The sequence below is a fragment of the Lathamus discolor genome, chromosome 23 (assembly GCF_037157495.1).
Source record: "Lathamus discolor isolate bLatDis1 chromosome 23, bLatDis1.hap1, whole genome shotgun sequence".
In the NCBI taxonomy this organism is placed as follows: domain Eukaryota; kingdom Metazoa; phylum Chordata; class Aves; order Psittaciformes; family Psittacidae; genus Lathamus; species Lathamus discolor.
This window is the reverse complement of record NC_088906.1, coordinates 2,801,336-2,825,549: the sequence shown is the minus strand read 5'-3', so window position 1 is coordinate 2,825,549 and position 24,214 is coordinate 2,801,336. Positions and strand designations below refer to the sequence as shown.

The 24,214-nt window shown below is 56.5% G+C and overlaps 2 protein-coding genes across 2 annotated transcripts; both read right to left on the bottom strand.

Annotated features, from left to right (window-relative positions):
* Positions 1-1,404: 1,404 nt before the first annotated feature.
* Positions 1,405-15,632, bottom strand: ACVR1B (activin A receptor type 1B). Its single transcript, XM_065659482.1, has 9 exons — positions 15,524-15,632; positions 8,499-8,738; positions 7,254-7,502; positions 6,748-6,978; positions 6,257-6,424; positions 5,658-5,814; positions 5,117-5,241; positions 4,409-4,539; positions 1,405-4,249 (listed from the first exon to the last, which is right to left on the bottom strand). Exons 2-9 carry the CDS (start codon positions 8,671-8,673, stop codon positions 4,124-4,126), a joined length of 1,362 nt encoding a protein of 453 aa, XP_065515554.1. The 5' UTR covers positions 8,674-8,738; positions 15,524-15,632; the 3' UTR covers positions 1,405-4,123.
* A 1,120-nt stretch (positions 15,633-16,752) lies between these two features.
* Positions 16,753-23,526, bottom strand: ACVRL1 (activin A receptor like type 1). Its single transcript, XM_065659497.1, has 10 exons — positions 23,345-23,526; positions 21,394-21,464; positions 20,573-20,797; positions 20,183-20,382; positions 19,993-20,092; positions 19,593-19,739; positions 19,174-19,449; positions 18,705-18,902; positions 17,733-17,863; positions 16,753-17,651 (listed from the first exon to the last, which is right to left on the bottom strand). The coding sequence occupies exons 2-10, from the start codon at positions 21,458-21,460 to the stop codon at positions 17,517-17,519; spliced, it is 1,479 nt and encodes a 492-aa protein (XP_065515569.1). The 5' UTR covers positions 21,461-21,464; positions 23,345-23,526; the 3' UTR covers positions 16,753-17,516.
* Between the last annotated feature and the right edge of the window lie 688 nt (positions 23,527-24,214).

Genomic DNA, 24,214 nt, shown 5'->3' with positions numbered 1-24,214 from the left:
CAAAACCACGCCCATTTCAGCACCTGACCACGCCCCCAGTGGCTCTCAGTCCCGCCTCTTCCATCGGCGTCCAGGTCCTGACCATCGGGGGGATCCCGGTGTGGGGGACACAGCAGTAACCCCAGCAGGGGGGCACAGGGATGATGCTGTGAGGAGGGGGGGGTCCTGTGGTGGGACAGTGCAAGGGACATCAGGGGTGGCACCACCGGGTACCATCATCTTGGGGGTGAAGTGATGCTGCTCCCCAGGGCCTGAGCCCACCCCCCAGGACAAGAATCCCCCCGTGTTGAGGACTGAATCCCGGGCAGAAGCGGGAGCAGCCGGAATGGATTCAAAGCATCCCTGCGAGAGCTTTTTGCCCAGGCTTACGATGCTTACTGGAAACACAGATCTGTACGACACAAAGACAATGATTCATTGAATCCAAACCATCACGTTCAATCAGGCATCGAGCTGCTTGTTTCCCAAGAGAATAAACGATGCAGGATTCCTCATCTGGCTTTGGATTTGCTTTTTAAGCATAAAGCAACAGTGCGGAGGGCTGAGCAGTGTAAACCAGCAGTGATGCATTGCATAGCATGGGATCACTCCGATAAGGTGAGTGTCAGAGGTGCACAGCACACACACAGCCCAGTCTACTCCATTTCAGTAATGGAAAGACTAGAAGTCTAGACCTTTCTGTCCATCTTCAGCATGGGGAAAGGGGTGGAAAACACAAGACAAGGCCAATCAAAAGAAAGTAGCACTTAACCATTCCTGGTACAAAGCTATTCTTAGTTATCCAAAGGTCCAAATGAGGTAGTCTGCGTGCTTCAGCGCTGGAAACACAGGAGGATGAAGCCCATTATTTCACACCCTGAGATGCTTCGGGAGTTACTAAAGGAATTTGCAAAGTGATTCTCCAGTGAACGCCACACCGCGCCTCCCCTCTGCCTGCAGTACCCAGCTTTGTCCACAGGATGGCAGCAGCAAAGGGCGCTCAGCGCCACGCCGCGCCTCTCCATCAGACACCACCTGCAGTACCCAGCTTTGTCCACAGGACGGCAGCACCCGCTCGCTCGGTACCATGGAGGCAGCGGGGTGAGGAACGGCCGCTCCCCAGCCCGTTCGCACCCTCCGGGGGCAGCAGCGCCTTACTGCGGGGACAGGGCTGACGCTTCAGGGACACGGGGTAGGTTGCAGACAGGTTTGTTCCCCCTTGATGACCTCCTCCTTCCCAGTGACCATTCCCTGGAGAGGGAGCCCGGCCTTAGTTGCTCACCCCTGCCTGGGTTTGAATCCCACCCTGCCTCATCCTCCCCTCTGCATCCCCACCTTTAGGATCTGGGCAGCGGGATTCCCAGGAGGTGATTCCAGCCCTCCACCCCGGAGCCCATGGAGCAAAGCAGGAGAGACTCCACCACCTGACGTGAATAAAACAACCTTTTAATCATGTACAGCAGAAATCGACAGCCTCGGTTTATATTAAACAAAAAGATTTCCTATCTTACACTGTATTTACACTTGCATACTGGAGGTAAAGTGTCTAAGTGGCTATTTTACAGTCCATTGCTAATAAAACATACAAAACCCAAACCAAAAAGGGGCAGGGAAGTACCAAGAGATGGGTTCTGAAGCCAGCGTACCCCTGCTCGCCCGTACCTCTGCCCTGTGGTACCCGACATCTCCCCCTCCTCATCCCCTGAACTGCCTGGAGCTGGCACATCCCAGAGCCGGGCAGTGATTCCTATGCTTGGTCCCAGTCAGCTCCGTCAGCACCGCACCTCCCCGGCACGTGGTTGCATGGAAAGTGCTGTTTAAATGCTACATAATCAGCGTTCCCACCTCGGGTGCTCCGCAGGGAGCCTCTCCCGATGGCATCTCTCCACACACCAAGCTCCTCCTGCTCACAGGGGACCCTTTGGGGCTCCTCCGGCTGCTGTTTGGTTTAGCGCTGAGGCAGATGCATGTGTGGCTACAGTTGGATGGGGCGAGTGAGTCAGTGCCAGTCCTGGAGCTGAGCTGGTCCTTGGGCAGCAGCCGGCACAGGGAGCAGGGACGGGGCACAGAGCCCACAGGGCAGCAGGGGCCTGATGGAGCTGCCGGCGCTGTGGGCTTTCCTATGGCAGTTCACAGTCACTACGACCTCCTCATCCTCCTCTTCCTCCCCAGGGCCCTGGTGCAGCAGCTGGAGAGGCTCTGGGGGCTTCGTGAAGCGGCACCACCTCGGTTTCTACACGGGGCTGCTTAAGGGAGACCCAGTTCTGACAGAGAACCCCAGGGGAGGGAGCTGCAAGTTCACAACAGGGAGCCTCCAACTGCTCCAAACCTCACCAGGGAACCCCCCGACTGCTCCAAGGCCTCCTGAGCACCAACCCCCACCCGGGAGGATGCACAAGGGCTCAAACCACGATGTAAAACCCCCAAACTCCTCACTTGACACCAAGTCACAGACAAGACAGGGAGCCTGGGGAGGACGCACACACGGACACACACAGGCAGCAAGAAGAGAGTAAACCAAAGAGAGTGAACCGGGGCGGGAGGAGCAGAGATGAAGCCTCAGCACAGAGCAGGAGCAAGGGCTGAGCAGAAGCAGTTCCAGTGTAAATCGAGCTGGGTGCATTTGGTTTCTTCTCTTTTTTTCTGGGTTTTTTTTGCAGTGATTTCTTTACAAACAAGAGGTAACAAGGAGAGATTTGGGGGTTTCTTCTCGTAGAAAGAAGTAGCAATAGTTCAAAAAAGTTAAAATCCAGCCCCTCCCACAAAATCATCATCATCATCATCATAAAAAATAAGAATCAAACCCACTCCAGTTAAAAGTTATGGCTTCAGAGTTATGCACTGCAGAGATTGACCTAACACCAACGGCCCAGCACTGCCCAGGCTGCCTTTAACCAGCCCTCAGCACAACACCTCCCCTTCCTGCCAGGTCCTGCTGCAGGCAACAGTCACCCATCCCTAACCTGACCCTGAATCAACATTTCATCAAAGGAAAAATCATGCAGATCCCCCCCCCCCCACGTTATACACAGCCACTTCCAGGTTATGAGCTATTTATATATGGAGAGTAAAATGATGGACATTGGTTTCCAGCCCCACAGCCCGGTGTCAGCTCCTGAGTGGGTCACAGGAGGAGCAGAGCACCCCTGGCCCCTGTGTCTGGTTTGGGCACTCCCCACTCCTGCACTGCCCCTTCCCCATCCCCAGTGCGGCTCCGTGGCACCTCTTTCCCTTGCCCAGGTCTCTCTTTTCCACCCTGAATTACAAACCCCAGGGGCTGAAGACCTAACCCCCCGCCCTGGATTCCAGGAGCAAAGCGTTCCTCGTGTGGTTTGTCTTAGCAAAGGGAGGGGTGGCAGTGAGAGAACCTGCAGCAGGGGCAGCAGGGCCCCAGCACCCAGCAGGGCTGGCTCGACGCAGCCTGTCCAAGGCAGACAATGCTCACGACTCAACAAGGAGAGCACCAGCGCGCACAGCTCAAGGAAAGGACACTCGAGAGAGAGTTGCACATGCACAGGAAGCACGGACAGGGGATGAGCCAGCCTACGGGCAGACACTGCACGTCTACAGGAGGAGCTGAGCAGCAGAGGGGACGCGCTGTGCATGCAGACACGTCGCTCTTCTCGCCTTGCTTTGTCAAGCTGAAGACAAAGGAGGGAAAGGAGTTTCGCGAAGCTGATCAACTGTTCAGGCTCAGCCTCTCAGAGGGGAGCACCATTGAGTTTTGCTTTTGCTGCATTAAACGTGCCAGTCCCTGGAAAAAGTCCTCCGAGCACGGCCAAGGAAACCTTCCCTTTCCCTTCCCACTCCCAGCACCCGGCCTCAGTCCCGGCCCATGGGTGAACTTTACAGGGATTTCCATTAAAGAAATGAGAGTTCTGATCATGGCTGAGACCCCTCAGGTTAAATCCCTCTCTAGGAAGTCTTCACGCTCTCAGGAGGTGATCGTAAAAGGTTTCGGATTGTTTCATACCCAAGCAGGGAAAAGAGCAATGCCATAGGCTCCATCACCCCACCTAGCAGCCTGGAGTCACGCTGTCTGGTTGGTAGCAGTAGATTGGGCAGAAACACGAGGTAGGCCTCCATCACACGTCTACTCTAGCATGGCAGCTTTGTGCAGTTTCCTCCTGCTGGGGCTCAGGGCCTAGATCTTCACATCTTCCTGGACGCTGAGCTGGGAGAGGGTCTTCTTGATGCGGAGGGCGGTGAGCCGTGCCGCTCCGTTGGCGTACCAGCACTCCCGCATCATCTTGCCCATCACCCGGAGTGCCTAAGCAAGAAACAAGGGCAGATGGCAGCGGTTCTCCTCTCCCCCTACCCCAAGTCACTGCCAGGCTGCTGCTGCAAGGCTGGACACTGATACAGCCTCCTAAAACTGGAGCTTCACTTATGGAGGGGAAGGGGACATGAGGATGGAAGCGGCCCTTACCTCGTAGCTTTGCCACCAGTTTGGGATATTGGGCCGTAACTTCTGATCACACACAACCTTCCGCATCTCCTCAATAGAAGGATCAGAGGGCACGAGGTCGTAGTAGGGAAGCTGATACTCTTCGTGGATACCTGAAGGGCAGAGAAGGGGAAATGCAATTCCTGGGCTCATCGGCTCAGCCTCACTGGAGGCAGCCCAGCACTGGGTTGGACATGACTCACTGCTGGGATGCGTCAATGCTTTGCAGTTATTTCCAAGAGAAATGAAGAGTCTGGGATTTGAGTTTACAAGAAAAATGCAGGGAAATAAAATGCAGCTGCCCCAAAGTGGAGGAGTCAGAGCGTTGTGATCACCACCTCCAGCACCGGGGCAGCAGCTCCATCACACAGCACAGTGTGTCCTGCCTGCCTGGCCATGCCAACACACTCAGTTACGCTGGTTCAGGGGAAGAAAGTCACCTCCCAAATGGGCATCACCATTTCTTCATCCATCCAAAGGATAAGCAGCAACCAGTTGAGAGCATTAACCCTCACAGGCCTCTCCTAGCAGCACTCTTGGGGCGCTTAACTCCCTCAGTGGTGACACATCCTCCTGCAGCCCTGTTCTCCCTCAAGCAAGGTCCCTCAAAGACCCTATCAACAGGAACAGCAAGGCTGGGAGAGCCAGGAGGGAGCTGAGCTGCTGGCATGGGGACATGAAGGGTGTTACCTCCTGCATTGCACCTCCGAGCAATCTCCCAGTAGACCAAGCCCAAGGCGTAGATATCGGCACATTTAAATGAGTCAAAATGCTTCATGTTAATGGTTTCATCCAAGACTTCAGGTGCCATGTACCTGCAGAAGAGGAAAGGAACAGCAGCTTCACTCTGAGATTCAGTGCAAGATGGTTAATGGCAAGTTTGCCCCACAAAGCACTTTCCAGCAGTCAAACTGGGCCCCATGGTGTAACAGAGTGAAAAAATAACAATAGCAAGTTGGGAAAGAGGTTAAAAACATCCAAAAGCACATCAGGCTCCAGACAAAAGGCTCTTGAGGATGCCAAGCTTGTTGTCAAGTATTGTTTGAGCTCCCTGGTGCTAGGTTTCTGTAACCCTAACACCTTTCAGTTCGATGGCACCTGGAGATGAAGGTGCTGACATCCCTTCAGCATCAATATGAGATCCCTTGGCTTAACCAGGGATGCTCAAGCAGCAGCTCTGGTGTTTGCTGGGTGCACTCTGCCACCTTTGAACACAAAACCATTCTCCTACCGTTTGGTTCCAACCCTTTGGTTTGGTGCAATATCAATGGTATCCGTAACAGAATCGTGCCGGACGGCCAGGCCGAGGTCAGCGATGGCACAAGTGCCATTCTTCTTCACCAAGATGTTCTTTGATTTCAAGTCTCTGTGAGCAATCCCCGGCTTTCCTAAGAGAGCAAAATAGAAAGTAGCAGGGGTTAAGGTCTGCTGAAACGTGGTGCAGAGGCAGAACCGGATTTCAGGGCGTTAGTTAAACTCAGTGTTGCAACACATCTTCCTGTTTGGATGAGAGCAGAGCTGCCACGCTGTGGTGCCAACTGATGCAGTAGCATTCAGAGGCCTCAAGAGGGACATCGACTCCATCCTCCCAGGCATCAGCCACGATGATGTGGCTGGAAGGAGTTGGGAATTCAGCACTAATTTTAGGATGGGGAGATGAAATGCTACCCCACTTTGCAGGCAGCCAAAGCCATCAGTCCATTTCTGCTCAGTACTGACCAGACGAATCCAGGCTGACTCAGGCAGCGCTCACTGTGCAGCACATTAGTCCCTCTCCCCAGTTCTGCTTTATTCTCCTCAAGAACCCCCAGCACCTTTTCCAGCTCTCACCCTGTGTGCCCACAATCTCCATGTGCAGATGGGCCAGCCCACTAGCAGCAGACAGGGCAAGCTTGATCATGCCCTCGATGGTCACTGTGTAGCGGTTCAGGTAGTCAAAGAGGGAGCCGTGCTCATGGTAGTCAGAGACGAGCCACAATTGAGTCCATGTTCCATTATCTGCAGCAGGAAAGACACTGTGATCAGCACACAACCACAGAGCATTCTGCTTTTGGGGACAGAGATAAGGGTAAGGCTGCAGCTCAACAGCCAACCCAGAGGGTAACAAACTTTAAGGCCAAACAGGACTTGAAGGTGCAGCTCGAGCCTCATCGTGCTGCTCACCACGAGCAGCAGTTTCCCATCTTTCGGCACAGAACATTCAAATATGCAGCTCTTAGGTTCAATCCTTGAACCATTTCACTGTAAACCCAAGTGAAGAGATGGACCTTCCACGAGCAGCCTGCCCAGGGAGGAAGTCTTTGCTCTCAGACCCCTTTTACCTTTGTTATCCGCAGCGATGAATCCCAGGATGTTCTCATGGCGCAGCATCACAGTTTGATATATTTCTGCTTCCCGAAACCAGGAACGCTCCTCCCGAGAGGAGAAGATCTTCACAGCCACATCTCCTCCACGCCACCGGCCTCTCCACACCTCCCCAAAGCGGCCTTTGCCGATGATCTCCTGCAGGACAATGGTTCGGGCCACGGTTCGCTGGACAAACAGGGGCAAACCTACGGAGAAGGGATTGGAGGAAGGAGGGCTCATTGCAGCAGCACAGCAGGAGTTGAGGAGGAGCTGAACTACTCCTCTGATCTGGCCTAAGCACTGAACATTGACAGTGTCTACCTAAAACATGCCCTCACATTACTCATGCCAAGGCAACCTCAACAGGCTGATGAGGCAAGAGCCTAGCAGCCAGGCAAAGCTGAGGCAACCAGGAGCCCAGGAGAGACTTCTCCACTCCATGACAAGTTCTCATTCATCATTTCCAGTCATATCTTCATACCTGAGCCAGAGCCAGAGGTGGAGAGATCGTAGACTAGATCCTGTAAGGTCTTGTCCTTGGAAAGGCACATTTCACAAGAGGGGTCTTCCATGTCCAGCCGCTGCCGATTGTGATAGACGCGTTGGTGGTGGTGAAAAACAAAGACCACGATGATCATGACAACAAACACGAGGAAGACGGGCCCAGCAATCACTGCCACCAGCTCCACAGGACCCCAGCTCGAGGGGGGTTCGTTGTCTTTCAGGTGTCCTTGGGAGGAAAGGGAGGAGAAGAAAAGATACTTCTAGAGATGGTGGCATCGGGCATTATCAGCTATTTAGCAGAGGGCAGGAGCCCATTCCTGGCTGCATTTGCTTCAAAAGCCTGTATTTTACCTTCCCCTCGACTTCTCCAAGTGGGAGAAAAAGCAACCAGTCAGTAAGGACTCATTTCTCCCTCTTTCCCTTTCCCCCTGTAACAAACAGCAAAGACTTGGACCTGAGGACAACAATTACTTGTATTACTGAGACCAGATAAGACTTCCCCACTGTACCCAAGGAGGACACACGAGACACACCAAATAGCAGCCCAAAACGGAGGGTAAGGAGCTATGAGGAAGTACCACGTGCCCCCTGTGTCCCAGGAATGAGAAAGAAGCAGACGTTTCCCACACCCTCCCTTCAAAGGCAAAGCTGCTTCCTCTTTGTGTATTCAGAAGCCGGGCACCCCTCCATCCCACACACTTCTGAACCTGCTGCAACGTTCCCATACTTCAGCACTGACAGGATGTGCAGGCCTGGAAGAAGGAAAGCAACTCTTGCTGATAAAACCAGGCAGATCTGAGTGCAACTCAGAGCCAGGAATGGGATGTGAGCTACGGCCAGTGACCACAGGCTGCTGCAGGCACAAAGCATCACGCAGCAGAAGCTTGTATTTAACTGGAGATGAATGTGGTGCTGCTGCTTCTGGAGGCCTGGGAGGAAACCAGCAGCAGGGCTGGTCAGCAGAGAGAAGCTGGAGCTACAGAGTGCAGTGAAACTTCAAAACCCCCAGACTTTGGAAGCTTTTCCTCCCCTAAAGCCCAGCCTCATCATGTGGGGACACGGGGGGAGTTCAAGCAACTTCAGGTTTTCATTTGAAGCAGTTTGATCTCTTAATGTGGAAATAACAAGGAAATAAAACTAATGCTCCAACCTAAGGGAAGAAGTGAAATCAGGGCCGAGAGCTCCTTATTCCCACATCCCATTTCTCCAGCTCCCTGCTTACCACTGGGAACCATCAGATCGATCTTGTTGCAGAAATCCGAGTAGCAGCAGTGAGTGTTACGCAGATCTTCCGAGCTCAGACAATAGAAGGGCCTCCCAGCAGGAATCAGTTTTGCCTCAGGAATGCAGGTCCGGACATGGTGTTTGACACCATCCAGGTTGAAGACCGAGACCATGCAAGCACCATCAGTATTACACGTGGAGTTTGCTTGCTTGCAGTTGGAGCAGAGACATGTCAGAGCTGCAGTACCCAAAGCAAAAGCAAGTTTAAAACCCACTGGAGAGAAACTGCTCCAAGAAGAGAAAACCTTTTTTTTTCCCCCTCCTGTTTCAGAGGGAATTGGCTGGGTTTAGGCTCAGGAAGAACTGGAACAGAACGTTCATGCTCAGTGTTTCAGCCCTGCAAGAACCCAAGCGAAGGCCAGACCACGTGGAAGCAGCTGACTGTCCAGACAGCCCTTCTGCCTGACCCTGCTGCAACCACAACCGGCGATGCCCCAAGTCACCCCTGCAATCTAGGCTAGATCGGAGAGCTCCACTCCCAACCCAACCCAGGCTCCGAACTCGCCCTCCAAACAACCATTACTCAACCCGACAGACTTGATTTCACCCAACTCGCTGCTCGGCTCCACCGAGGAGCTGCCCAGGAGGGGTTAGGGAGCAACGACCACCCCAGCTCACGGGAGACAAGCACTTGGCAGATGCAAACCAACCCCAATTCAAACCAACTCCACCAGCCAAGCACGCTACACCCAGCCAGCCCAGTCACTTATTTAGTAACTGCTGCCCTCATCCCAGACACTACCTTGGGTCAAATGAATTCCTGGCTTTCTGCCTGCTCTCCAGGAAGATTCTTTGGGTAAAGAGAAACTCTGAGGCAGATTCCCACATTTTGCCACCTCCCAGCTGTCATTGTGCTATTCCCAAGCTGGAACACTGTAAGTGAATCCTCAGCCTTGGGAACAAAGAGGGAACACGACAGTGGCAAGGAGCAGGGGGAGGCCTGCTTGCGGGGTTTTCTCCTGCTTTCACCCGAGCTCTCAGCCTGCCCGCAGGGATCCAGGAACATCCCTCACCCGCTGCAGGAAGGGCCTTTCAGGTACACACAGTCTAAAGAAGCGGTTTAAGAAGAACCCAAGCACCGCAGTGAACTGTGCCCAGTCCAAAAGCTACATCCTCTATGCCTATGGGTACCCTCCTAGTGCTGGGAGCACCTTGAGCTTGAGGAGGAATAAGCCGGTCCTGGGCAAGCGCAGAGTTGGGTTAGGAGGAAGACACCCATTAGCTCTTATCACCAGTGTCCCAGGGACATCAGGCAGGCTAATGGCATTACTCCTCACTTAAGGCCACCGTGCTCTTCATTTCCTAGCTGGTGTTGGGAGCTGCTGAGCAGCCCCAAGGTGGGCTCTGCTGCATTTCCCACCGGCTAAATGCGGATGCTGGCAAGTTTGGAACCACCGCATTGAAAAGGGCAGGAAAGAGCCAGTAAGATCCAGAAGAGCTGCTTGAAAAAGCCACATGAGCAAATGTAGCACAGGTTGGTTATCATGGAGATGATATGAAAACGGGAGATAGGAAAGAGCTGTCAGGGCACCTTCCTACCGTCAAGTGTACTTAAAAGAGGGTTTTAAAGCATCTCCTTTATTCCCTTCTCCAAAACTCAAAGTACAAATTAAAGGTATTTAAACCACACACACTTTACCATTTCGGCTCTTTTCTGCTTGATTTGGAGCCAGCAAAACTCCGCTTTGTTCCTGTTCCACTCATTTCTAAGGTCTCAAAGGCAAGATTTAGGCTGTGGCACTTCTCCTTCCACAAGTAAACAAAACACTTGAAGGCACCAATGAAACTGGTTTTGTAAAGTCCTGATGGAAGGATCTGGCCTGAACGGAAGCATCGCTCTGGGAAGGGAAGCAGAGGAGCTGGTTTTAGCTGCTCAGTTCCATCGCTTGGCTTAAAGCAATCAGTTTACCTGCAAGGGATGCCACCAGAGCCCCACTGCAGAGGGACACAGCGAGAAGATCCTTATCTGAGCAGTAGTTTCCTGCTAAGGAGGGCTATGGCCTCACTTCCCCTTGTGGTGATGGTCCCCCTTTGAGACAACCCTTATTAACAGCAATTCTTAGCTTTGCACCTCCAAACCCCCATAGGAAGGGGAGAATAAAGGCTCTGTCTGATGGAAAAGCCCAGGATCTACATCTACCATCACTACAGCTATATCTTCCTTAAGCATTTGGGGGTCAGAAGATTGACACATACACAGAGCCCCCCACCAGGGAACCCATGGGTGCTATGGGAGCAGCCGGGGACGCCTGGGTGAAGCAGAAGGACACAGGGAGTGAATTGAAGTGGTTTTCATGCCAATGGCATTCTTTCTATTGGGGAAGAAAAGCTCCTGTTGAGCAGAACATATAATCTACTTAATAAAAGCAACTGACTGGGCTGAAGAAAATAGATGGGGCAAAGGGAAACAAAAGAGCAGTTCAGGCAGCAAGTTCCCCTCTCGGAACGCCCGGGGATGAGTCTGCATGGAAGGTGCCGCACAAGCTGGCAGCAGAGCCTGCTCTATCTGCTCAGAGACAAACCCAACCCTTCAAAGAAGCTGTTTAAACAAGCCTACCATTAAGCTGCAGCTCTTCAGAAGGAAAGCTTTGTTCTCACTCAGGAGCTGGATCAGGCTGGGGTTTATATTGAGGCAAACCCTCACTGCCATTCAATCCCAGGCAGGTGACAGCAAGCAGGTAGGTGACAGCAAGCACAGCACTGAGCCAGCCCAGAGCCTGTCTTCCCCGCTCTTCCTGACGACTGGAATGGTTGCTTGGCACTGCCACAAGCCAAAAGCTCTTCCTGATCCTCCATAACACAGTCCAGGCTCGGTGCTGGGCCCAGGAGCTGCTCCTGCTCCCAGGGTTGGGTTCCTGGCCATAACCTCCAGGCAAAGATGGTCAGATCCTTGGGTAGGAGCTGAAGCCCAGCTCCAGCCTCCCTCGTGCAGTTGACTGTGTCACAGAGGGATCGGTGTCCCTTTGCATTAGCTACAGCAGGGAAGAAAACCAGTGAAGCCCTTTTTCCCCCATTAAAAGTAACCTGTATTCCCCAAATGCCTTCAAACAAGCAGGTGGGGGCTGTGGATTAGAGCTCCGGGCTCCAGGGAGACTCAAACATGAAGCTCTGACAGGCAAAGAACATTCCTTTTTTCTCCTCAGCATTCTCTCTGAGCTCATTTTGCACAGCTCTTCTCGCCCAGGATTGTGTGTGTCAAGATGTCTCTGCAGCCAGGCAGGAGAAGAGTTCCACAGCAAAATGCAATGGAATGGTGTTAACCACCCTTTGGAATCCATCTTCCCAATGCTCCTGAAGCTGTGCTCTGCAAGATGCCATTTGCTCAGGGCTAAATCCTACCTGCTGGAGACGTGTTCACATAAATAACCTGAGGATGATCAGTGGTAAAACTGCCAATAACCACCCCCATATTTACCAGATAAAGAGTTTTGCAGGCTTGGAAGCTGCTGTTCTTTTCCAAGTTGGAACCGAGGCTGGAAGAACAATGATTCCCTTACTCTGGACCAGGAGCTGCACCCAACTTAATGAGCCCCAAGCTGGTCGTGATGGTTTAATGCTGCAGCAAGAGACATGGAAAACAACTGGGTTTGTACCTCTGCCGCTTCTTTAGATGCTCTAATGAAGAGGGGCATGTGTAAACATGCTTGGAAGAAAGGAATCCCTTTCAGTGTTTTGCTATGTGCTCTGCTGGAAGAAAGACAGGAAGAATAACCTTTATCACAGAGTGGTTTGCCCAAGAGCAGGTTAGGAACAGAATCCATTCCCCTGCAGTGAGGGAGCAGAGCTCTGTTCCAGGAGCTTCTTTGTGCTCCTCCTCACCAGGACCACCCCAAGAGCAGGGCTTCAAGAGAACAACCTCCGCTCTCAAAGGCAGGGATGAGCCACCCAAAGCCCCTGAGGAAGCCTTTCATTTATTTTCCAACAGATTCTCCTCAGTTCTCCTGCTGCAGCTGGGATCCCTACATCCCTCCATAGGAGATGTCCCTTCCTATGGCCCACCGGCATCTCCTCCAAGTCTCAGAGCCAACTCACCTACACTCACCAGCTCCAAAACCAAGCACAAGGCCATTTCTGGATGCTCCCAGTGCCCCTGTCTCCTGACAAAAGGAGCTGCTGAGAACTGATTTCTGTAGATACAGCACCATCACCTCAAGTATCTTCCCTACATCTTGCTGCCCCACCACCTTCTCCTCCTCCTTTTGGATCTCAACATCTCTTTCACTCCTTGCTCGTGCTTCTGAGAACTCCTGCCCTGCTGCTAAATGAGAGAGTTAAAATTAGCTACCAAGTCCTATGAAAAAAAGCACTTCCATGCAAGTCATCCAGGAACTAAAAATTATACCAGGGATATTTCAAGTTGGAAACAAGAGTCCCAACTTCTTCAAGCTGGCTGCAGTCCCCTGGCACAGGCTGAACCTGCCATGGCTGACTACAAAACATAGCCTGAATGGGAAACAAGGCAGGAAGAACGTGCTTTCACCTTGAAAGGGAAGACCTTTCCCTGCATCTACTCAAGGAACACAAAAGGAATGACTCTTAAATGGCTCTTAAAGAAGTGACTTGACAGGAGGCTCCTCATGAAAAGGTTCATGAGAAGAAGGCCTTGACATTTCTGCTGTTGCTGCTGTTTGGAGACACACAGCTCCAAATCCCCTCTCCAGGCTCTGTCCTGGCACCTCTTTTGTGTTTTAACTCGGTAGGAAACCAGTTTAAAAGCCACCCATCCCATCCCATCCCATCCCAACCCTGTGGAGAAGTCCTGCAAACCACACAGGTCGCTATCTAAGCTCTCAAAGCTTAACCCCAAAGCTGTGTTCTGAGGACATTGGCTTTTTCAGAGCCTAAATCCCAAGTTGCTCCATGTGCAGCCTATTCTCCAACACCCAGCAGTCCACAGGGCATCTCTACGTAGCAAACCTTAGGAAAGGGTGAGAAAAGAAGTAAATGCAGGTTCAGGAGCCAAGGCAAGGGAGGCTGGAAAGCCAACGGCTTAACCAGAGAGGACAAAAGAGCGCTCCCAGCCCAGGGCCTGACTCCAGTGCTCGGCACCAACGCTTCCCCCCTGTAACACCTCGAGAGGAGCAGCTCCTCCTGGGGCTGCTGGGACCTGCTGGTGCTGAGCCGGTTTCCACCGTCACCACCCAGTGAACTTTGCTGCTCCGAGAGCTGACGTTTCCCTTCAGCCCTTTCGCAAGAGCCGTTTCCGGAGCATCCACCACCGGCAAACCTGGAGCTGCCCGGCCACAGAGCTGGGGGAGTCCAAGAATGCTTCTTGGATCCTGGTGTTCATTTCCAGTCAGAGAAGCCCTGCTTGGAAAGCTGCAAGATGGGACTCAGGGCCCACACGGAGCTTGCCTGATTGAGCGGGGTAAAGGCTTTAAGGGGCTGTTGCTCATCAGAGCTGCCCAAGGCTGCTCGCCACGGTGTTCCTTTGCCCCCTTTCAAGTGTGCAAACAAAGCCAACCTGCCCTGGAACTACCACTGCAGAGGCACCTTTTCCCCTTTCTTAAAGGACGGAGCACAGGGGCCTGGTTTCTCCCCTGTTTATGGATGCCCACAGAGGTTCACAGGAATCAGGCTGGTTTTCCAGGCTCCCCTCCTCTGCTCAGATCAAGCACAGCCAGCAGCATCATGGCTGCTCCAGCAGCAGCCACTTCCCAGGTTTAGAGCCCCCATTCCCGGCCATCCTGAGACCAGGCGGAGCTCCCACCTTCCAGCCACAGCACAGCTCCAGCACACGCGGAGCGGAAGCAATAAGCAGCCATAGGAGCCCAGTATCAAAGCACTGAGAGCCTGCAGGAGATGCACGCAGTCAACTGGCCCTTTCCTGTTTCTTTTTCTTTGGCATAAACACCAGCTGTATACGAAGCGCGATGAGCATCGGTGCCGTTAACACACCGAAGCTGGAACACCTTCCCCAGGCTGGCTTTTCCTTCTTAAAGCAGAGCCACTCTTCCCTAAAGCGCGTCTGCATTCCCACATTCAACAGGGCTCCGGCATCCACCCCTCACCTCCAGCCCCAGTGGGGTTTAAAGCCGTTGGCTGCCGCTGACAAGTCCTGATCTGCACACACAAAGTTATTAGCAGCCGCTTGGGAACACACAACGCGAAGGGTGAGAGGCTTGGGGAGGGGAACAAACGTTTGGCTCCTGTTGGAACAGGTCCCTGCGTTACCCAAGCGGAGATGGCCCCCGATAGCCACAGAGCCACGGGCTGCGGGAAGCCGAGGATGCTGCCAGCCCCACCAGGAGATGCTCAAGAGATCCCTGGGGAAAAGGGCCCGGCTGTCCAGAATCATGGAGCTGCCACCCGGCATCCCCATCAGGGGAAGAACCACCAACCCCAACGCACAGCGCTTGCCCCCATTTACAGCCGTTATAACCCAATATTCCCGTTCGAGGGAACCCCAGCCACCATCCCGCACATCCCGAGAGGTTCCAGAGCAAGCACCGAGCCCCCCTCAGCCCCATGGGGGGAAGCCACAACCCCCTGAGGCCTCAACAACAACAACGCGGTGCCCCTTCCCCTGTGTCCCCCCCCCCATCCCCGGGGCCGGGACCCCCCCCCCCTCCTCACATCCCCCGAATCCCGTTTCCTATCGTTATCCCCTCTGGACACGCCGGCTCTTCCCAGCCAAGCCAAGGCGAGGGGCTGGCTCCGAGGCACCAGCACGCACAGAGGGGGTGCCCCCCCCCGGCTGGGTCCCCTTCACACCCGGGACCCAGCCCCACACCGGGGCCTTGACACCCCCAGCCCCCCCCCCCCCCATGGATCACCCCGATTCCTTCTGCCCCCCCCCAACCCCAGCCCCTCAGGGCCCCCCCCCACCCCGCCCGGTTCCTGCCCTCGCCCCCCGCCTCCCCTCCCGATCCCCCCCGGTTCCCCTCCCGGCGCCGGGCGGGGGCGGGGCGGCGCGCCGCCATGTTGTGCCCGGTGCGGGCCGGGCCCGGGGCCGCCACTCACCGCGGGCCCCGTCGAGAGCCCCGGCCAGGAGCAGGACGAGGAGCGGGAGGGCGGCGGGAGGCGGCGGGGGGCGGCGGGCGCGGGGCGGCGGCGGCGGCGGCGGCGGGGGAGCGGCCATGGCGAGCGCCGCGGCCTCGGAGCGAGCGGCCGCCAGCGCCTGAGGGAGGGGCGAGCGCGGCGCGCGGCCGGGGGCGGGGCCAGCCTTAAAGGGGACGCGCCCCCAGGTGGGGCGGGCCTCGTGTGTGTGTGTGTGTACACGTATGTACATGTATGTACACGTATGTACGCGTGTGTGCAGTCATGGGTGTGCATGCGGCCGTGCATGGTTGTGTGTGTGTGTGTGTACACGTATGTACATGTATGTACGCGTGTGTGCAGTCATGGGTGTGCATGCCGCCGTGCATGGTTGTGTGTGTGTGTGTGTACACGTATGTACATGTATGTACGCGTGTGTGCAGTCATGGGTGTGCATGCGGCCGTGCATGGTTGTGTGTGTGTGTGTGTACACGTATGTACATGTATGTACGCGTGTGTGCAGTCATGGGTGTGCATGCGGCCGTGCATGGTTGTGTGTGTGTGTGTACACGTATGTACATGTATGTACGCGTGTGTGCAGTCATGGGTGTGCATGCCGCCGTGCATGGTTGTGTGTGTGTGTGTGTGTACACGTATGTACATGTATGTACGCGTGTGTGCAGTCATGGGTGTGCATGCCGCCGTGCATGGTTGTGTGTGTGTGTGTGTACACGTATGTACATGTGTGTGCAGTCATGCATGATTTGTGTGCCTGCAATCACACATGATTTTAATGTGCATCAGCTGTGCATGTGTGGACATGCGTGTGCGGGTGTGCTGCTGAGCCACGCCTGGCCAGAGCACCCCTGCCCTGCTCAGCCCCACATACCTGTCGCCCCATTGCCAGCCCTACCGAGGGCCAGCAGCTCCCAGTTCCTCCCAGTCCCTAACTGGGAGCAGGAACTCACCCTGGAGCACGAACTCACCCTGGAGCACGGGCGGTGCGGACCCCAACACACGGGAGCATCCGGTGCATTCCCAGCCCCTCAGGGGCGCAGGGAGAGGGTTGGGATGAGGCTGGAGCGAGGTTTATTGCGGGATGCGGAGCGATACACGGTGCCGAAGCAGCAACTGAAGCCGTAAGGAAGCGCCGGGCTGCGGGGTCCCATCCTGCTGCGTGGCCCCGGTGCCCAACGGGGCAGGTTTGGCAGCTCTTAAGCGATCAAATAGCTTTACACTTTATTAAATATATTAAATCTTAATCATTAAATAACTGTGGAGCAAAGCTGGGGCTGCGGAACATCACAGTCCTGGCCCAACAGCCCTCACCGGGGGGTGGGTTTGGGGATGGTGGCGAGCGGTGCGAGCTGGAGCTGGCCGCAAGGATGCACCGAAACACTCAAACGTTGGCAAAGCCCAAAAGGGCTTGGAAAGGGGGAATGTGGGGAGCTCCTTGGGAAGGATCAGGCCACTTGGCTGCCGGAGCCGGCGCTCGGCGCATCCCTGCAGCGCCGGGGATGCTCGGTGCCGGTGGCTCCTTGTCCTGGGGACCCCCGGGACCTGGCCCCGGGGGACGCTGCCCCTGGACCAGCTTCTCCCGCTGAGATCCAGCCCAAACGCCACAGCCCTGCCGGGGAATTCCTGCTGCCGCCGAGCCCGCGGCATTCCCGCTGCCAACGCGCCGGGCAGGCAGGTCGGGGCAGCGCCCGCTGCCTGCGGTGCCGCGGTGGGTGCCAGCCATGGGGTGGGTGCCAACCATTGCCATTCCCAATGGACAGGCGCTGGATGATGGATACAGGCCTGCAAGATTCCTCGTTTTCCCTGTTTTCTCCCTCCTTGCCAATGATAAAGCCCCTGAGGAGGGGTGGGAAAGGCAGCGGCTGCAAACACCCTCCCCTTGTGACCAGGAGCCATCCCGGCGTCGGCATTGCCAGCATTCCCCGTGCAGCCCATGGATGCTCCAGCACATGCCCGGCGCTCACTGCTCCGGTTTGGGTTTTTCCAGGGAATTGTTCAGCTTCTTCAGCGTCTTTTTGATGCGCAGGGCGGTGAGGCGGGCCGAGGGGCTCTGGTACCAGCATTCCTTCATGATCTTTGCCAGCGCTGACAAAACCTGGTGCAGGCACAAAGACATGGATGGGTGTCATGGGAGGGGGTGGGAATGGGATCAGGGCAGCCTCTCCCCGGGACTCACCGGGTCGGAGAAGAGGCGGTTGGGCACCACGGGGGTCTGCTGGTCGATGCACACCACCTTCTTCATGTCCTCGAAGCTGGGGTCGCTGGGGACGGCGTCGAAGAAGGGCGGCCGGTACTCCTCCACGATGCCTATGGGCACGGGGAACGGTGTGAGGACACTGGGGGGATGCGAGGCTCACCCCCTGCCCCACGCAGCACAGGGTACAACAGACCTGCCCTGTGCCGTGGGGTACATGTGGGAATTGCATCAACCACAGCACTGGTGCCACACCAGACCCACACGAGCCTGCCCGCTGGGCCAGCTAATCTCAGCTTAGTGCCTCCATATGTCTGTGTGTCCATGGGGTTTAACCTCTCTGATGGGGGCCCCCTGCACCCTGAGGGGTGGCTCCTGCACCTTGGGGTGCCCTGGACCCCCTTTCCTTGATGCTGTGGGGCAGTGCAGTGGCAGGATGGGGGGTGAGGGTTAAAACCAGCTGACTGACGGGCACCCCCTGCACGTGGTTGGGTAATTTGGGGTAAATGATTAATGTGAAGGAGCCCTGCGGTGGTAAATGAGATTATCCAGAGGCCAGACAGTGCCCGGGGGAACCTCCCGCCTCCCCCTTCCATTAATGCTTCCAATGGGCTTTGCTGGCGCTGAGCAGGGCAGGAGGTTCCTCCGCAGCGCTGGGGACCCCGTCCCTGTCCCCAAGCCCGTGCTCCCGAGCCAGGCCCCGCTGGCCGGAGGTCCCGGCCGTGGCCGGGTTCCAAGCAGCAGCTCCAAGCTGCTTGTTTTCTAATCAGCGCTGAACAAACAAAGCGCTGATTGAGTCTAATGGGCCCTTTAATCAGGGAGCCGGGTGCTGACACTAGATTACAGTGTTTATAATTGACAGCTAATCTGGGCGAAGGGAAAGAGGGACAGAAAGGAACAGAAAGGAGCAGAGAGGAGGGAAGGGGAGCCCGGAGCAGGCGCGGAGCCGCTCACCGTTCACCACCGTGCGGCGGGTGATCTCCCACAGCACCAGCCCATAGGCCCAGATGTCCGTCTTCTTGTAGGACTCGAAGCAGTCGGTGCGGATCTGCTCGCTCAGCACCTCCGGGGCCATGTAGCGCTTGGTGCCCACCCGGGGGTTGTTGCCAATGTCCAGGTAGTCGCTGCCCTGGGAGTGCATCACAGCCAGCCCTTGAGGGGGGAATCAGAGAGGCACTGGGGTTGGAACAGACCTGGAGATTGGCAAGGCCAACTGGGAAATGCTGAGATGATGGAGCCAGTCAGCACCATGCTCGTGCTGTGACTGCAGAATGCTGCATCCCTGGCGCGGGATGGCCCTGGGTACCACATCCCCAGGGTACCACATCCCTGGGTATCACGTCTTCAGGGTACCAAATCCCTGGGGTACCACATCCCTGGATATCACATCCCTGGGGTACCACATCCCGTCCCCCCATCTCACCCAGGTCTGCGATGCAGCACTGCCGGTTGCTCTTCACCAGGATATTCCTGCTCTTCAGGTCACGGTGGGCAATGGCAGGTTTGCCCTGGGTGCCAAAGATCTCCACGTGGAGATGGACGAGGCCACAGATGATGGAGGAGGCCAAGCCCAGGCAGGTCTCCACATCCAGGGCTGTCCTCTGCAGGAAGTCGTAGAGCGAGCCGTTCTCATGGTAGTGGGTGATGAGCCAGAGCTGCGTGCTGGAGTTCCTCGACGTCATGTCAGAGGCGATGAAGCCTGGATGTGAAGAGGAACTGTGACCATGGAGCCGCTTTGCAGCTACTCCGGGGTCACCAAAGCATCCCTGGGCATTGTACTCCCAGGGTACCACATCTCCGGGTACCACATCCCTGGGTACCACATCGCATTCCCCTGCTCACCCAGGATGTTGTCATGCCGCAGCAGGACGGTGTTGTAGATCTCTGTCTCACGGAACCATGACTGCTCATCGCGGGAGGAGAAGATCTTCACGGCCACATTCTCCCCATGCCACACGCCTCGCCACACCTCCCCATAGCGTCCTTTGCCTGCCATGGCCACAGAACCACGTCACCATGGCCATGGTCCCCTCTGCCCACCCCCATGATGGTGTGGAGCATCACAGGGTATCAGTTGACCTTGGCCAAGTGACACCCACCACCACTCACTCCCATCCTCATCCCACCAGCAGCACAGGGGGAGAACTTGGGGTCTCTGTGGGGTTTTGGCTGAGACACCCAGGTCCTGGCTCTGATGCCATCACTGGGGGAAGGTGGCTGTGGGTGCAGCCTCTCTCCTTACCCACGCACTCCACCAGGGTGATCTGCCGGGCCACAGTACGCTGGACAAGGAAGGGCAGCCCCGAGCCGCTGCCCGTGGTGCAGTCATCGCTCAGCAGATCCTGCACAGCCAGAGAGTGGTGGGGTCAGCTCGAGAACCACCCCGCGGACCCCTCCCTCCAACGTCTCTGGGGCACTTGGAGCTCACCCACCTCCAAAGTGCTGTCTCCCACCATAGATGCCTTCAGCATGAGGTCCATGTCCCCCAGGTCACTTTTGTTGTGGCGGTGTTGAGCTACCTTCCAGCAGAAGAGCGCTGTGAGTGCCACGAGGAGGAGGAGGGCGAGCAGCGGGACGAAGATCATGAGGAGGAGGCTGGGCAGGGAAGGCACCTTTCCCAGCGTGTCTTCTCCTGGGTGGGGGGAAACAATGGGTGGGAGCATGAAGGTGGACCTGGGAGGGTTGGGGGTGCTTGAGGAGGGTGGCTCTGCACTGGGGTCAGTGGGTGAGAGCCCAAGAAGGGACATCCCTGTCTCACTTGGTGACCCTTGAGGTCCTGATGGAGCCCAAGCACATCTCCACCCACACAGGGCTCCCTGTACCTTGCAGGAAGATCTCCAGCTTGGCGTTGCACATGCTGGTGTCGCAGCACCTCATCCCGTACTGCTCCGTCACGGGCGTGTGGCAGTTCTCCAGGATGTGCTGGGAGAAGCAGCCCCGGTGCTGGGTGATGGTCCCGTCCTCCTTCCTCTTGCTGACGAAGCACACCTTGCCCGTGCAGGTCGGCGTGCTGCAGTGCGGGACATCGCAGGCGCACAACAGCTCATCTGCACAAGAGGGGATGGGGCATGTCGTGCCATGGGGACATCCCACAGCCCAGCCTGGGACACGCTGCTGGCTTCGGGAACAGTGACGTCTGTCCTAAAGTCTCTTGAACCCAATGCTCCCCTCTGGCCTAAAAGCTGCCACTTGTCATGGCCATGGGGTAGCGGTGGGGCTGGTGGCCCCATGGCTCATCCCTCAATGAGCCCTGCTGCCTCAGTCCTCCCTGCACAAGCACCGTGCCTGGGTCTGTCCTCAGGTCACTGTGGTTTTCCCCTGGGATCACGCTCCCAGCTCCTCACCATCACCGCTGGGAAAGGCCACGTGCATCAAGCAGGCTCCCATCTCCCCTCTGCCTGATGAACCAGAAGGAATTGAACTGAGATCCCCTCCGGTCACTGTCACGGCGGGGAGCCCCTCACTGGGACAATAGGGGTCCCCAAGGAGATCTGCCACCCCCCCCCCCCCAACTTGCTCCAGGGGAGCTCCAGCAGAAGTTTATTTGGAGCAGAGCAAGTGGTGACATTCCCAAAGGGACTAGGGTTTGCCTGAAGCCTGATGTGTGACAGCAGCATCACCACGTTACCTGGTTGGTACTCACCGGCTGCAGAGCACAGGGACATGGCCATCAGCACCAGCACCACCCGGATGCAGGCTCCACACAGCATCTTCCTGCGGGAGCAGAGGGGTGAGAGGGGCCCCCAGTGTTCCCACATGTCCCTGCAGCGCCCATGTCCCTATTGCAGGGCTGGGGAAGGAAAAGGGGCACCTGGGGAGCGATGGAGTGGGCAGAGCGGTGTGAGGTGGGACGTGCTGCTCCCAAGTGGAGTCTGGCTCCGGACGTCCTGGATACAGCCCTTCCTGAGAGCAGATCCCTGGGACCTCCTGAGCTTGGAGAACCTCCCAACCGCAGCATCAACACCACACAGAGCCCCACGGAACGGGGCCCTCACCGTGTCCATGCTGCCCCAACTCCCTCCTTCATCCCCGTGGCCGTTCATGGGATCTGCAGCCCCGGATCCCAGGTTTGGCAGCATCCGAGGTGCAGACGGAGCTCAGAGCCCCAACCGGCGCCGAGTGCGTCTGGCCACGATCCGGGGCTGGGTCCCGGGGGGGCTTTTGCATGGAGTTTATCAATGACACGAGCAGAGGCGGCCAAATCCCAACCTCCCAACACCCCCACCCCCCAGCTGGGATTTGGGGGAAATTTCGCTGTTTTCTGCCTCTTTCTGCCCCTGGCAAAGGCTCGTCCCTGCCAAAGCAAACACGGCGGAGCCGCCGCTGCCCCCCGCCGGCATCGCTGCCCCTTTCCATGGCTCCGAGCGCTCCCCGGCCCCTCCTCGGCTCATTCTTTGTCATTCCCGACATAAACACGCCAAAGGCTCCGTTTCCTGCAATTGAAGGAGCCCTGCCCAGGGCTGCCGGGACAGGAATCAAGATTGTTTAGATCCTGGCCTCGATGGGGAAGCGGAGTCACGCAAACCCGGCCCTCAGGAGCAAGCTCCGGCCCCGGCCCCGGCTCCAAACAGGCTTTTCCTCCCCAAAATAGCTGCCTGGGTGGTGCTTGTGGGGAGGAAACAGCAACGGGGCTGGTCCCGGGTGCCCGGTGGGATGCTGCTGGGGATCAGCATCCCCTGGAGCAGGGCTGCTGTGCCCTGAGCCTCTGGGATGCTCCGGCTTCTCCTTGTGAAAGGTGTCTTTTAAAGAGAAGCCAAAACCCCTGGGGGGTGAATTCCCTCCTCCGGGGCACTTCCATAGACTCCCAAGCCTGTGGGATGTTTGCCATGGATCACAATGCGGACAGGACCTCAGCCCAAACTTTGCTCTGCATGCAATAACGTAACCAAGAGCAAACCTTAACCCAGAGCTTCCCTGGCATCCCATGGGAAGGACATCCCGGGACAAAGCAGTCCCCGTGCCTCCATCGCTGTGCCCAGACTTCCTCCCTCCTTTCTGGAGCTGCGTTCCCAGTGTCTGGAGCATCTTCCCAGCCAGGCTGGGAAATGATGGCAAGTTACATTGCTGTGTTCCATCCTTCCATCCTTTGGGATTTGCAGCAGCAGCAGAAGGGAAAACTTCCCAATTGGAACCTCTTGGATGGGGCATAGCTGGGAGCGATGGGCAGCTGGGGAGTTCCAGAACAAGATCCAATTCCCAATTGGAATTTCCTTGTGACCCCACACACGCGTGTGGTCACACATGCAGCAAAGCCGGTTGCATCCTCCAGTGTGGCCCCATCGCCACCATTCTAGCCCCTGGCTAAGAGCTGTCACCTTCCTCTTGTGCCTTGCCAAATCCACCCAAATTCCCCAGTTCCCAGCTCAGCTCCAGGCTCCCAGTGGAAGCCACGTACGATTCCACCTCTTCAGCCAGGACCTGGCTATAAACCCAGCTCTAAGCTCCCACCACCGCCAGAGCCCCGATTCCAGCATCCGCCAACCCTGACGTCAACCCCGGTGTCCCTCCAAACACGAAGGAAACGGGACCAAATCCTGATTCCAGGATAAATCCAGGGGGAAACACAGCTCGGAGCAGCTCCGGACCCCACTCACCTCCAGCATCCGTGTCCCGGTGCGGAGCTGGGATGTGGCGCCGGCTCAGCCGGGGCAGGTCTCAGTGCCGTGCAGCCCGGCTTGGAGGAGCTTCATGGATCTGCTCCCCTCCTGCCGCCCATCCCAGCTCCCGGCTCCCTGTTCCCGGTGGCCCTGTGATCCGAACGCAGCCGCTTTGTGGTCTGGATGTGGGAGAAGTCAGAAAAATGCTTCTTATTACTGCCTCTTCCTGCCTGGCTCCTCTCCACCACTCCCAGCTAATAAAGCATTTCCTATTGCTGAGCACACATCCATGGCCAGCCTCCCTTCCTCCCGCACACCGGGCCCCAGCTCCATCCTGGTTGCTCTCCCTCAGCCCATTCCTCCCACCCTTGTCCTTCACCAGGCACTTTCCCACCCAGCTTCCCGGCTTCCCAGGCAAACCCAATGGGGACATCCTTCATTTCTCCTACCCCGAGCATCTAAAGGCCTTCTAAACCTGGTTGCTTTGATGGTGCTGGAGCTGGGAAGCATGGATGGGTGCTGTGGGAATGACCTCAATGTGTTTGGCCATCCCTCCCACTCCTGCATCCAACTCTCATGGGGGTGGCAGGGAGCATCCCAGCTGAGCCAAGGGGCTTCCTGGCTCTTTGCATCAGGGAGTGATCACCCTGTTGGGGATGCTCAGCCCTGGACCCAGGGGTGCTGCTGGGTGCCAGCACGTCCCTGTGCCTCCTGTGGGTGCTGGGATGCCGGCGGCAGAGCTGTTCCCACAGTGGGATGCGGAAGCACCGCTTCCCCTTTTGCCAGCCTGCGGCTGTGCTTTGGGCTTTTCTCAGCAGCTTCACCCTCCTCCCGTCCCCCGCCCTCCTTCCAGCGCCTTCCCCAGCC

Excerpts from the sequence above, each read along its gene's own strand:
- ACVR1B (XM_065659482.1), bottom strand. The coding sequence starts at position 8,673 with ATGGTCTCGGTCTTCAACCTGGATGGTGTCAAACACCATGTCCGGACC. Across the intron at positions 6,425-6,747 it reads CATCGCTGCGGATAACAAAG|ATAATGGAACATGGACTCAA; the intron begins GTAAAAGGGGTC and ends TTCCTGCTGCAG. Across the intron at positions 5,242-5,657 it reads CAAAGGGTTGGAACCAAACG|GTACATGGCACCTGAAGTCT; the intron begins GTAGGAGAATGG and ends CCTCTTCTGCAG.
- ACVRL1 (XM_065659497.1), bottom strand. The coding sequence starts at position 21,460 with ATGCTGTGTGGAGCCTGCATCCGGGTGGTGCTGGTGCTGATGGCCATG. Across the intron at positions 19,450-19,592 it reads GCGGCATGACAACATCCTGG|GCTTCATCGCCTCTGACATG; the intron begins GTGAGCAGGGGA and ends CTTCACATCCAG. Across the intron at positions 17,652-17,732 it reads ACCGCCTCTTCTCCGACCCG|GTTTTGTCAGCGCTGGCAAA; the intron begins GTGAGTCCCGGG and ends TGCCTGCACCAG.